Genomic DNA, 14,488 nt, shown 5'->3' on the forward strand with positions numbered 1-14,488 from the left:
GGAGGCATCTTTTCCCTCCGTTCAGCAGACACCCTCCCAAGCCCCTAAATAGAGTGGCCTTTCATTGTTTTCCAAAAGGATTGCACACATTGATTGAAATTGGAACATTTAAGAAAAAATGAAAGAGCTGACTGTCCCCTAGAGGAAAACAGTTTCCTGCAAAATCTCTCACAGGTTTACTGAGCCACAGCACATCAGTTTTGTTTGCTTATAAACATCACCTTTTTCATTAATATCCCTACATTATTTTCTTTGTCAAGTGCTAGATGCAGGCTCTTAAATCCCAGAGGACTGGCTAGCTTCCTGCTCCCTGGACATTCAATCTTTCTTTTTGCTTTTAACCCTGTATCGGCCAGGCATTAAGTTCCATTACAAATCAGAATAATTCAGGGTTCTGTTGTAGAGGAATACAAACACACCAATTTAACATTAATCAGAACAGAATTAGTGAAACTTCTTTTCACTAAAATGTGCTACGCTGCTACAGCAGATCACACTCAAGAGAAACCATGGCCAACCCGCTCTGATTAAAACAGCATCCAGACATCTATCAATTCTACAGAAAGGGGAAAGCATACAATGCAACTTCCACTGAACTTCTTCAACCCTAAGCCATCATTTTTGAATAGCCAGATGCCCCTATCAAGGCTTAAGCCATGCTGAACCAGTCAGTGCAACAGAGCCTGCTAAAGATGCAGCTTCGGCTGCCAAGAGCCTGCAATCACATTACAAGCAGGAACAAGGAGGGAAGAAGCAGAATGAGTAGAAGATTTAACGAACGATTTGCACAACAGCTCAAGGCACATCCAGATACACAGCCTCAGGCCTGTTTGGGTGGAGAAGGCTTTCATCTTGGGCTTTATCTGCCAGCCATACTCCATAATGCACATCACCACAACAACCATCTCCACCACACTAGCTGAAGCTACATAGTGCTGGTGGCCCAGGATAAGCATGAACGTGTCTGGCAGCAAACAGCAGTGGAGATGGTACTGAGGTGATCCACCTTGGGTTTTGCTCTTTAGCATGAAGCCAGCAACGTGAGGAACCATTTTCTTTGTGGCCTTCTCCTGTATTTAAGCCTTTATCTTCTAAAAAAAAGTGCATTTTGAGAACTCTGCAGAAGCATGATGTTTATTAAAAATAAGTACTAACATTTTTAACAAGCCAACTGTTTTACATACAAGGGACAAGTAATGTACTGTGAAATGGAATGGAACATACAGCTCTGACATTTTACACAAATAGAAAATTTATTCAAGCATACAGGTGTCATAAAGAAGCTATAAAAGAAAAGTTTGTGCTACAAAATGGAAGCTGCTACACACAAAAACGCTATGTTATTTGATTCAATTTCTTTCACCATTCTCAGTCCTTTTGCTTTCAGCAGGCCTTATTTACACAGCTATGCTGCATTTACATATTTTTGGCACTGGAACCTTAATTCAGATCAAAGTGCTTCTAAAAAGCCTACATTTTCTTCTGCTTAGTTACAAAAAAAAAAAAAAATGTAAAAGATCAGAAGTTTAATTACAAATAATTAATTAAAAAGGACACTTTTCTTCTGCAATTAACAGCAATTTGGCAAGACCAATCCTACTTTTCCCACACAACCCAAACCACACCAAAAAAACCTTTAGAAGTTTCCCCAAGTACAATTAAAATTGTTTCAGGAAAATGAAGTGCATGCAGTGAAGCTTCAATAAATTTGTTATAAAGAAAATCTTGCTATAATTTAATATTTTGCAGCAAGGAAACACACAGATAGATGCATACCACACTGAGAAGTATACAGTAACTCCACAGTACGGGGTTTTTTTGGCATAGGAGAGTTGTGGTCAATAGGATAAAGTCTAGGTGGAAGCCTGTGCCTAGTGGAGTCCCTCAAGGATCAGTACTGGGACCAATTCTATTCAATATATTCATAAACAACTTGGATGAGGGCACAGAGTGCGCTGTCAGCAAGTTTGCTGATGACAAAGATGGGTGGAGTGGTTGACACACCAGAGGGTTGTGCTGCCATTTAGCAAGACTTACCCAGGGTGAAGAGTTGGGCAGGGAGAAATTGAATGAAATTCAACAAGGGCAAGGGTAGAGTCTTGCACCTGGGAAAGAACAACCCCAGGGATCAGTATAGTTTGGGGACTGACTGCTGGAGAGCAGTGAAGGGGAAAAGGACCTGGGGGTCCTAGGGGATGGGAGATTGACCATGAGCCAGCAATGTGCTCTTGTGAGCAAGATGGTCAATACCATTTTGGGGTATATTAGAAGGGCTGTGGTTAGTAGGTCCAGAGAGGTTCTCCTCCCCCTCTACTCTGCCCTGATGAGGCCACATCTGGAGTATTGTGCCCAGTTCTGGGCTTCTCAGTTCAAGGAGGACCTCAGGTAACTGCCTGAAAGAGTCCAGTGCCACAAAGTTGATTAAGGGAGTGAACATCTTCCTTATGCGGAGAGACTGAGGGAGCTGGGGCTCCTTAGCTTGGGGAAGGGGAGACTGAGGGGTGACCCCATTCATGTTTATAAAGGTGTAAAAGGTGAGGGCCAAAAGGATGGAGTCAAGCTCTGCCTGGTGATGCCCAATAACAGGACAAGGGGCAATGGGTGGAAGTTGAGGCAGAGGAAGTTCCATGGAAACATAAGGAAACATTTTCTTCCCTGTGAGGGTGACAGAACACTGGAACAGGCTGCCCAGGGCGGGTGTGGAGTCTCCCTCTCTGGATATATTAAAAACCCACCTGGATGTGTTCCTGTATGATCTGCTCTAGGTGATCCTGCTCTGTCAGCAGGGTTGGACTGGATGATCTTTCAAGGTCCCTCCCAGCCCCTGGCATTCTGTGGGAGTTGGGAGGATGCATGGAAGGCCATAGAAAGGGTGGCAGAAAGACAACCATCTTGCTGTAGACTCACAAACCAAACCACCACAAAGTTTCACTAATTACTTTTGAGAGACACCCAAGACTATTCACAATGAAAATCTGGCATCAACAAGGCCATCCAGGCCAATTCAGAGAGACCTAATCCAAGACATTAAATATTTTGCTTATTTTAGTGGTATCTAGAAGGCTGATGTACAGCACATAAAATAAGGCTTCTTAAGATCCTGCCTCACTTCTGAGGATAATTTCTTTATCTTATTAAAATAATGCTGTCACATTAAACAGTCAAATCAAATAAATACAGTATCAAGCATAAGAGAAGGCATGACAGCACCTTCGTGTTCCCTAACTGCTGGAAATAAGAGGATATGACACAGCACAATGTTCCTTCAAATATACTTTTATCTGAATAGAAGAATAAATCCATTTTTAAGAAGCATATGAAGCATGAAAATAGAGTATATAAAAGCTTATAACCTACAGAACAACAGCTACAAGTGGATTCTTCCACCCACTGAAGGCAGTGTGGGCTCCTTCCACTTCAGTAAGGAAAACCCTGTGTTATTCGGGGTTAGGAAAGCTACACTAATGGTCAGAGGTGACTGCAAGCATCTTGTCTCAATTTCCTACTGGACCTAATCCCCTTCTCAAAGTAGCCCAGTACAAGTCCACTCAAAACAAAAGAGCCAGCCAAATACAACTGATCCTGACTCAGGAACTTTGTCAGGCTGTAAAACAAAACCAGGAACATTCCAATGTTACCGTAGCGCTGCAACATCACATAAAGGCTAAAAGCACCAGCAGCAGCAGCCTGCAGAAGAGAAACCACACTGTACTAAACAGTCTATAAAGGCACATGCATTGTGTGCTCTAAAAAGCAGCATTTTTAAGTGTATCACTTCATATGCTGCTTTGCATATTGGGCAGCGAGATGCTCCTGTGACTTCTCAAAGGCCCATCATCAAAAACACTCTGTGAAAATGATGAAATCAAACCACACACACACACAAAAGACAAAGCTCCAGAAGTGGCTGGTGTGTTTTTAGAAAGGACTTCCACTTCAAAGTTTCACGTTAGAAATGGTTGCAGAAAATAAAACTGTTCTGGACTAGGAGTTCTACTTTTCCCCACACTGCCTCCAAAGTGTTAATCTATTACTTTGTAATACAGCAAACTGCATGTTTCATCTCAGAGTGACCACTAAAAGCCTGTCAAATGTATAGACTTGAATATATAAAGAACTTCAGTAGGAAGCTCACCTCCTCACTTAACAGCACTGACAGCAGCTTAAACTCTGAGCACGCTAAAACACACCTCATGGAAACACTCCAGGCTGGAAGACAGGCACAGGAATCACTACAAGACACATGGGTCCAAAACAGAGACCAGCCTCACACGGAATATTCAGTTAAAATGATGATGGGGAAGATTACCTGGGTCAACCTTTGAGCAGCACACCATGCTCATGAAGTCGCTCATTTCTTATTATTAGAATCTGGATGAAGCTATCTCAAGGGGTTCTTTGATAAAACCAGTTTGATGCTGGTTGGGTGGATCTTGGGGCTTGCCTTTAACTGTGACACTCCACAATAAGAGGCTTACTGATGCCTATATACAGACAGGTTTATTTCCCTGGTTCCAGTGTTAATCTCAGAATCATCACAGAATGTGTTGAGTTGGAAGAGACCTTAATGATCACATAGTTACAACCCCCCTGTGTGGGCAGGGACACCTCCTACTAGACCAGGTTGCTCAAAGCCTGGTCTCAAATGCTTCCAGAGATCAGGCATCCACAACTTCTCTGGGCAGACTTACAGTGTCTCACCACCCTTGTAGTAAAGAACTTCTTCCTAATGCCCAATCTCTACCATGCTCTAGTTAAAAAACATTGACCCTTGTCCTATCACCACAAGCCCTTATAAACAGTCCCTCTACAGCTTTCCTCTCCCAACAGCCTTCTCCTCTCCAGGCTGAATACGCCCAACTCCCTCAGCCTGTCCTCACAGGAGAGGGAAAGGAATAGAATAGGAATAGACCAGACCAGGTTGGAAGAGACCTTTGAGATCGAGTCCAACCTATCATCCAACACCACCTAATCAACTAAACCATGGCACCAAGCACCCCATCCAGTCTCTTCCTGAACACCTCCAGTGATGGTGACTCCACCACCTCCCTGGGCAGCCCATTCCAATGGCCAATCACACTTTCTATGAAGAACTTCTTCCTAACATCCAGCCTAAACCTCCCCTGGCACAGCCTGAGACTGTATCCTCTTGTTCTGGTGCTGGTTGCCTGGGAGAAGAGACCAGCCCCCACCTGGCTACAACCTACCTCAGGGCAATAAGGTCTGCCCTGAGCCTCCTCTTCTCCAGGCTAAGCAGCCCCAGCTCCCTCAGCCTCTCCTCATGGGGCTTATGCTCCAAACCCCTCCTCCCCAGCTTTGTTGCCCTTCTCTGGATACATTCCAGCAACTCAAAATCTTTCCTAAACTGAGGGGCCCAGAACTGGACACAGTAACAACATTTAATGTCTTGGTTTGGGATTTCTTACCCCCCACCACGTATTCCTGTCACCTTAAAATTACCACAAACACCAAATTAGTGTTTGAGTAGAAGAGGCTTTCTTACTTCTCTACTCATACATTGGAACTTGTATGTGCTGGGTTTTTTTAATACCAAAGTCAATAACCACTACCAGCTTCAACAGTCACTGAGCAAAACCTAAGAGCTATTTTAAACAGTATCAACTGAGAAATATTCCCACATAGAAGTTGGAAGCTAGATGCTGTCAAGGCATTTCTGATGCATCACAATGTTGGGAGCCCACATACTCCTCAGCCTCCTAAAGAAAAATATCTGATTCACAGAGAGCTATCCAACTCCATGCTACATTTCCTTGCATGAGAGGGAGAGCAAATTCTCAGAAAGGCAATTAAAACCTAAAAATCACACTTCCTCAGAGCAGGTAGCCAAGCAATTGGAAATGCTGTGTATGAGAACAAAACGCTATCTCTAACTTGGGACTGCAGGCACTTACGATGTATCTATCTTTTATTTATGTATTTGAGAGTGTTCAAAGACTGGTCTCTAAGCACAGGTCATTCTGCAGCAATGATGGGGAAGTGGCACACTGGAGCCTACCACCAGTTACTAATTGCAAGGGTGGTGGGAAGGAAAGGCAGGACAGAGATACAAGTAAGGCTTAGGCTGCTGCTGAGTGGGTTTGTTTCCACAACAATTTTGCTCACAGAAGTGTAACCCATTTCAAGAGCCCTTTTTAAGGACTGAAGCACACAAATTATCATGCTGCATGAGAACAGCATCCAGGCAGTGGCAGGGTCTTTACAGTGATAGCTCTGCTACCAATTACTGCGTTGTTTCTCTGAACTAACACCAGACTAGCTGACTGAAAAACACAAGAGTTAAAAATCATACAATCCTCTCATTAGCAAAACAGCCTAGAGCAATGGTAGGTTGAGAAAAATTTATCCTAGTAATAGGATGCTAAACTCGGGGAAAAAAACAACTGTCCTCCCTTGAACCACAGGTCATAGGTCAGGGTGAGATCTTTTGGGTCTGCTGACAGGCTGGTGAATGATACTGGATGCCACAGAGCAGTCCAGTCGTTTAGCAGTAATGGTTTGTACCATTATGTGGGGAAATACTCAATTACCTGTCAGTCTCTGGTTTCTGGGGCCAGCTGGGACCAGAAGCACTGCTGAAGCCAGCGTGCTTAACTCCTGGAAAGAAGAAAGGGCTCCCAGGTGGTCACTGGTGATCCCTGCAAAAAAATTAATGATCCTTTGTGGCAGACTAATGGGAAGTCTGTCCAGCTCTTTGCTGGAAGGCAGATGCCAAAAAAAGACTTGGTCTCAAGTTTTGGGCATACAACAAAAATTCACTGTTCTACTTACTACAGCATTTACTATCTATTTTTAGAGGTCCCTCTGATTTTATTTTTTGTTTTACAGTTCTTGAAGCATGCATATGGGCCATCTGAATGGGGGGAGGAGGGGGAACAATGGAAAAAATTAAGACAAAGACAAAGCAACTTATGCTGAAAGCACAATATTTCCAATAAAACAGCAATTAAAAAGATGAAGTGATGAAGAAAAGAAGGGACATGAAGACAGCAAATGAGCATTATTTACCTCCAATTGAAACCTCCCACTATTGTTAAAACAAAAAATATCTCTTCATGAAGCCAACAGGACAACAAAGGCTGAATAACTGTGTCCTAGGGAATTTAAGGATTAGTATTCAAGGAAGCCACTTTTACTTTTTCTCCTTCTTGAAGCTTAACAAGGCCAGGAACAGCTGGGGTGACAGAGCATCAGAGCATATCAACTAGCAACCCCTGATTACAGAGCATAGGTGGCCAAGTTTCATCAGCTTCAAACGGTCTGATTTACTGTTTGGGTTTTTCTCCCTTGAAGTGAAATAGAGATTGACAGATTACTTGATCCTTAGTCGCTGCCCCAGCAATCCAGCATGTTTCTTTGTTTCACAATAAACTGTCATACCCAAACAACAGCAACTCGGAACTAGCCTGAAGCATCCTTTGAAGACAGAGCCAAAACGCACACCACTGCCTTTGGAGACGCCTGTGACAAGCCATTCACAGGTCCACAAGAGATTTCAACTGTCTTGAAGCAGCAAGCCGAGCAGTAGACTTGACATATGAAGTAATATTTAGGGTGCAATTCCAAAACCCAATTTCCTCTGGCTCTTCAAGTTTCATTCAACAACAGGCTGGCCTTTGGGGGAAAATGGTTTGGTATGGTGTTCTGCAGAGGGTGAAACTGGGAAAGAAATTACAGGATTTACACCTTCTCCCTCTTACTGGGGAGGGACCACCTGTGCAAGCAATAACATAAATATCTCTAGTCTAGAGGGCTGTCCTGAGATTGCAGGAATATGACCTAAGAACCTGATCTAGAAGAAGTGAAATGGAATTCCACCATTCTGATGTAAATACCCTGCCCACAGAACAAGCTCCCATTTGAAAGGATAAGGAGAGTTTATATGATCAGTCACCCCAAGCAGGAAAATACAGGGAGTTCAAAGGTTGCTAGGGCCTCAAAGGCAAACAATAGGCTTCCACAATCTAGAAAAATTCCAACATTAAAAACCTGAGGGCCAAAGTGTCAGAGAACAAAGGACTTCCAGCATTAAAGTTTGGATCTGCAGATAAAATGTTTTTACCTTTCAACCAATTCTTTCAGACAAAAATTAGGGCTGGGGGGTAGGGGGAGGGGAGAGGAAAATAGTTTAAAAAGGTTTCTTCTTCTTATAAAAAGCAACAATAGTTAACCCAAAAGCTGTGTAAAACCTATAAAATATTTAAAATATTTATTTTTTTTAATCAAACCTAAAACATTGGCCCCAAGAAGAGATTCAGTTTTACATAATGAACAGCATCTCTGCCTACAGATTTAGTCTGTTGCTCCAACTATATTTGGAGCAACGTTCACCACAGGTTGCCAGCAGGCTTACATCTACAGCTCCAGCATTGAATATTTCAGATAAAGAAAGAAATTCCATAAACAAGCAGCAAAGTCTGCTTCACTCAACTTCACAGAAAGAAGGGGGGGAAAAAAATCCTAGCAGCCAACAAGGAAGGAAGGGCAAACTTCCAGATGAGGGAAGTAAACGAGCTCTAATTCAGCACTCTTGCAGCTATCAGATGGTTAACAAATTGAGATGAGAGACTTCTGAGCGATTTTCACTCTGGCAAACTGAAAGGATTCTGAAGTGCAGCTGGAATACATATGGGAGATGCTGGAGAAAGTGGATCATTTGAATTTGTAACTCCATTGTGTGCTGAAAGAACTTCCTGCAGATGAGGCGCATCCCGTCAGTGACTCAGGGAGACTCTCCGTCTGCTCACAGTCATGAATTTATTCTCTGAACCAGCTACCAGAAGTGACATGGCTTATGTTAGCTTTATATATGCAACAAGAATCTTAAAATCAAGCCTGCAGGGACATAATTTCCTTTTTTGCTTTTAAAAAAAATATCTCCAGCATCTCCACCCAAGAAAACCACCCCAAAAACACAAACACAACACTTTTCGTGAAACTAAGATTCCACATTTTGATCAAAGTGTTTCATTCAACACAACTTCTTATGCAGAAACACTTCACATCAAAAGCCAAATATATTTTAAGACCATGTTCAGCATTTAAAAATAGAAGGGGTATCATATTAATAGATTATTATAATGCCAGGTTCTTCATATTAGCTAATCAGTTATTGGTTTGCTAGTTTGATGTTCAACCTGAACACTAGGTAAGCACAGTTAATCAGGCATCTTCAGGGATTAAAATCCCTGCTTCGTATGCAAATTATCTTTGTGGCAATTTGAAATGAGTATATATGAGATGTAACAGAAAGGAGAAAAAATAGATAACACTACAGAGAAACAATTCAAGCTTCCCATCTCCCCACTTTCCCTCACTACCACCAGCCTCACCGCTGGAATTCAGAAGATTGCAGCCACCTGCAAACTGGATCTGCAGAAAGCTACTGGGAAAGGTGTACCTGAAGCTGAAAAATTGCAAGCAGATGACAAAAAAGGGTCATAAGCATCACAGATGTAAATTAATAACCAAATATACACACACAACAAGGAGACAGATGGCAAGCAATTTCCCCCAGTGTACTTACACTTGTTCTTCTAGTGCACGTATTTGGGTCACTTGCTAGATTAAATCTCATGTGGCAGACCTAACACAGAGGTACTGTCGAATGTGTACAGGCTGGGCCTATTTTTAAATGATGCAAGGCTGACACTACAGGGTGAAGGCATTTGTCAGGATTTCTTCAGTGCAGTTTGCAGTATTGCCTGGTTACTTTCAAACAAGGCTGTTGGATATTTTCTACCATCGACAAGGCTGCCCCATTGAGGCCTGCTAAATAAAATGCAGCACGAGCTAGAAAAAGTTGGTCATTGCTACCAAATCTCACAGAAGAGCTCTGCACGGAGACAGACAAATCTCTGCATGTTTTCAAGAGAACAAATTCTATCAGTGTGCCACAGAGAAAATACAGCGCTCAAGTTTAAAGACTCATACTAACACTCTCCTTGAAAACATGCCTTTCTTCTGGCATTTGGGAGGAGAAAGGAACACCTCATCCATTGAGTTGCTTTTGATGTGTCAGCTGTAGCAATGCATGACCTCTGATATGCAGAGCACTAAATCTTCCACACCCCAGCTATTAACTGACAGTGACCTGTCTGTTTCAGCACAGGTCACACGAAGCACTAAAACTTCAATGCAAGGCACACACAGGTCAAATTGCCTAGTTTTGAGGAGGCTTAAACGGCAGGGGAAAATAATTACACGGACATGCAAACCTAATTGCAGCACTGGGTTTCCATCCTGCAATACTGGTAGATAACACCATGAAACACGCACTGCATGCAGAGATCAGCCCCCCTTAATCTGGTGAGAAGCTGGATTTAACACAGCGCAACAAGCAAGATCTTCAGTACACCCGCAGGATAGAAACTGCATTTCTCCCTACCCTTTGCTATCAGTTCCAAGATGATTTTGCTCAGCAATAAATAAACCTTTATAGACAACCAATGCGAGACCACTGAGGCATTAGACCAACATCTAAACATTCCTCCCCCACCTCTTCTCGCATTCATCTCTTCTTTTGGGTTACTGCATGGAGCTTCAAATAAAATAAGCAGCAATAAGAGGGGGGGAAATAATTATTTGTTCCTAGGTTAACAAGGAGGTTTTGAGTTGGGGAGGAGAATTTCCCTCTAGTAATCTACACATGGGACTAGGAAATATCGCAGCTGTTAGTAAGACTCTCAGTAGCAGAGAACAGAGGGGCAAAAGCTTGTGTTGTCTAGGTCCATGTTCGCACTGATTCTGTGCGTGCCACACATCTGTCTTGCTAGAGGGAAACACTAAGTTAAGCAGCCTAATGCTGAAAAGTAAGAATGTATACATTTGCTTACTCCTTCAGGCTTTAAACTCATTCAATTTCAGTTTAATTGGGTGAAGAAACAAAATATTGAATCCTTTGACACAGTTCTAAAGACCAAACTGCAAGGCAAGTCTGTTATATCACTGTCCATACAGTCATTGGTTTGGTGCTGTGCTGCTGCTAAAACACTAAGTTTTACCATTGGAAAATTGATTTTGCTATAAGAAGTTTTTATGATGCCACTTAATCTTACCCAACCCACATTAAAAAAAAAAAAATTTACAGAAAGCAATTACAGACACTCTTTATATAGTAAGCTTGATCACTATATTAAAAAAAGAACAGTCTGTTGTAATATCAACATAATGGCAAAGGAAGCAGAGAAAGTTATGGCAATGTGCTACACTCCTGAAACAAAACATTGCAGGTTGCCAGTTTAAATGCACAATCTTGATTCACTTAAAATTAGTAGCAGGATCCATCTCCCACGTGGAGGGCTGCTGTCCTGCAGCTCCAGCATCGACCCCCTTTTTCTAGTATTAGGTTTCAAGCCAGCTCCTGCGGGGCAGTGAGATCCTGTGATTACAGTTTAAAAGAACACTTTGGGTCTGAGAGCCTGCCTCTGAATACATAACCCTTTCTAGTTCAACAATTACTAGCATGCAACAGCCATTTCTGCCCTGCCCTCTCCAGTGCAGAAGTTGAAAACATCCTAAGTAGATGACCCTGCTTAAAGAGATGCCATTAGCTGGCTTTCAGAACACTAGCACATTCCTGAATCTTAGCTACTATGATGAGAAGTACTTTACTTAGGAGGTAAGCACATAAACAAAGCAGTATTTTAGAACATGTTTTAAACAGTCTGAGATTAGTAGTAGCAAAGACGGTGCTTAAGTATCTTTTCCACTCTTCCCAAGATGACACTCAAACATCACTGTTTTCCAACTGCATTAAAGCACGCTCAGGCAAAAAAGCAGGACTAACCTTGACCTCCACATGATTAGCACCAGGTAGTACTTCAAATTGCTTTCAATGCTTAGCTAATTTGAACTGGCCTGCCAGACAGGCTTATAAGCATGTCCTTAAACAACCCAGTTTTGCCTAAATATTGCAACATATGCTACTTAGGGTTATGTAAATATTCCACAACTCCTGCAGTTCTTAACTGTAACAAGGGGAGTTTTAAACAGTGTCAGTGTGTCAAAATATTCACTACTTGCTATTGATCCGACTCAGACCTTGCATTTCAGAATAAAAGCAGAGGCTTTTTTTTTCTCTTTCTACCCTTTATGAGTTCTATTTTGAGACGTTAAAAAAAGGTTTAAGAAAAATCATTTCGGGTAATTGGAAGGCTCACAGAAAGCTGAAAAACACTTAATTGCTTCACAAGGCTTCAAGTGCATGTAAATGATCTGAAGGACTGATGCCCGAATCGCCACATTCTGCAGCAGACACTGTTCCCAGCCAGAGACCTGGACCAGGACTAACACTTGGCATTTACTTTCAGTATAATAGGTTTAGTAGTACCAACCCTTGAAACCAGAGAGGGTTTGTTCTGGAAGTGGTGACAGACCCTTAAAGGCGGCAGGTGCACCGCAATACGGCATAAGGGAGGAAAACTCTTAAGTAACTAATTGACTCCAGGACAGTCAGGTTATTTCCCAAGGAAAATACCTCATCACGGACAAAACTGTCCCTTTCACATCCCATCAATGCGCCGGGAAGTTCAGCCCATCCAGCAACATTTCTCTGCTCAGGCGCATCGCTTATCCCACCTCAGCACGCTTCCTCCCCTTCCTCCTCCCGCACAAAAAGCTCCAAGGCACTACTAACCCTGCTCGGAGAGTTGGCTGGCCGGCACCGTGAACTACACGGAGGGGCACCGGCACACACCCCCTTCCCTCTCCCCCACCAAGGCCGCCGAGCCGGGCGGCGGCGGGACGGCCGCTTGCCAGCGCCGCGTGGCCTGCGCCGGCAGAGCAGCTGCCCGCCGCACCCGCGGGAGACGGGCGCTCGCCACCGAGGAGAGGGGCTGACGAAAAGCTGTCAAAGTCAATCCGTGCTCACTTTTTGGATGGTTTAAGTCCAATGGACCATGAAACACCCCAGAACGGTTAATAAGTTTAGCCAAGCGTGTTGTTCGCCCTAATACATTTTAATTACGCATCTGTTTTAATTGTGATCAGATTAAGTCACCGGAAAGGCACTAATGGGAATTTTCCCCGACTGCTAACAGCGCCTTTCAGGAGCTTCTCAGGGCGGGGACGTTCAGGACAGAAGCAGGTAGGACCTCGGCTCAAGCTGGCGGCGGCAGCTGCCCGGTCCCCGCGGCCACCCGGAGGTGCTCGACAGCACACGACGACTTCCCGAGTGGGGTTCGGTCCTGGCACAGAGGGCACCCCACCACCCCGGCGACACCGCGCATGTGGAATCAGCCCAGGACCTGCGAAGTTAAAGCAGTAGGACCCATCCCACTGGGAAGCGCCGGAGTGGACCAAGACCGCGTGGGAGCTGTCAAAGCTCCGGGAGAGGCGGGCGCCGCCGCGGTCACCAGGATGCGTGGAGCCACCGGTACCCTCCGGCACCGCCCCGGGTACCCCAAGAGGGGCGGCTGCTGCCCCGCTCCCTGCAGGTGGGCAGTCCCCGCCCGCCCGGCCCTGCCACTCCCCACCCTACCTGTCATCGTAGCAGAAGTCGGCGCCCAGGGTGTTGAGGTACAGGGCAAGCCCCAGGGCGCTGCTCAACAACTCCGCGATCATCTCTCCGCCTGCTCTTGCCGCCGCCGCCGCGCTCGCACCGGGGCAGTTCCCCCTGACCGGCCTCCCGGGCCAGCCCCGCCGCGGCTGCCCCTCGCGCCCCCCAGCAGTGCGGAGCGCCGCTCCGTGCTCCACCGGCGGCCGCAGCCTGACGCCGTCCCCCCGCACCTCCGCCGCCCCCTACCCCATGGCAGCGGGGCGAACGGAAAAGACAACGAAGCAAAGCGCGGCCGCTGCCGCCTTCCTCCCGCGGAACCTCGGCAATACCGCGGCTCCCACTCACGCCCGGCCCGCGCCCCCCTTGCTGCCGAGCCGGGCGCCGCCGCCGAGGCTCTGGGAGCGCCCGCGTGGGGCGCCCCGGGTTCCCACCGCGCCTGCGTGCGGACCCGCCCCGCGACCGCCTCTCCACGGCCGCCCCGCCCCGCGCCCCTGCCCCCGCCCCGCACCCCGCGCTGTCCGGGCGGCGCTGCGCCGGCAGCGGCTATGGCAGCGGCACCGGCGGTTAGTTCGCCGGGCAGGGCTTGCCCCGCTAACCTGGTACAACCCTTCGAGTGTGGGTTTTTTTTTCCCCCCCTTTTCCCTTTCATCCGTTTTATTTTTGTCTGACTCTTTTCTTTCCACCTTCTTTCTCTCGTGTTTCTTCTTGGTTTTGGTGGGTTTTTTGAATTCCATTTAACTTTCTTTTCCTTTTTTTCTTCATTTTTCTCTGTACCACTTTCTCCCAGTCTTCCTTCTTCTCCTGTACCATTTTCCTCCTGTTTTCTTCTTTTTGTCTCACCCGCTAGGACGGGTCAGATGGAAACTCATTTGTAGGAAAGAGGGGGCCCGATTGGGAGTGGGATGCCAGAGCAGGGGGTTCCCTGCTCCCAATTGCTCTTAGCCTGGTATTCCCCTCACTGTCAACATGGAC

The 14,488-nt window shown here is 45.3% G+C and overlaps 1 protein-coding gene across 2 annotated transcripts in view; it reads right to left on the reverse strand.

The window, feature by feature from the left end:
- TMTC2 (transmembrane O-mannosyltransferase targeting cadherins 2) overlaps positions 1–13,940 on the reverse strand; it is a 304,368-nt gene extending 290,428 nt beyond the window's left edge. Inside the window, exon 1 of one of the 2 annotated variants that reach the window (XM_054178580.1) lies at positions 13,499–13,940. In XM_054178580.1, the coding sequence (XP_054034555.1) occupies positions 13,499–13,581 (83 nt within the window). In that variant the 5' untranslated portion in view covers positions 13,582–13,940. The remainder of the gene's footprint in view (positions 1–13,498) is intronic. The other variant, XM_054178581.1, reaches the window with a different exon arrangement.
- Between the last annotated feature and the right edge of the window lie 548 nt (positions 13,941–14,488).

The sequence above is a fragment of the Dryobates pubescens genome, chromosome Z, assembly GCF_014839835.1.
Source record: "Dryobates pubescens isolate bDryPub1 chromosome Z, bDryPub1.pri, whole genome shotgun sequence".
Classification (NCBI taxonomy): Eukaryota; Metazoa; Chordata; class Aves; order Piciformes; family Picidae; genus Dryobates; species Dryobates pubescens.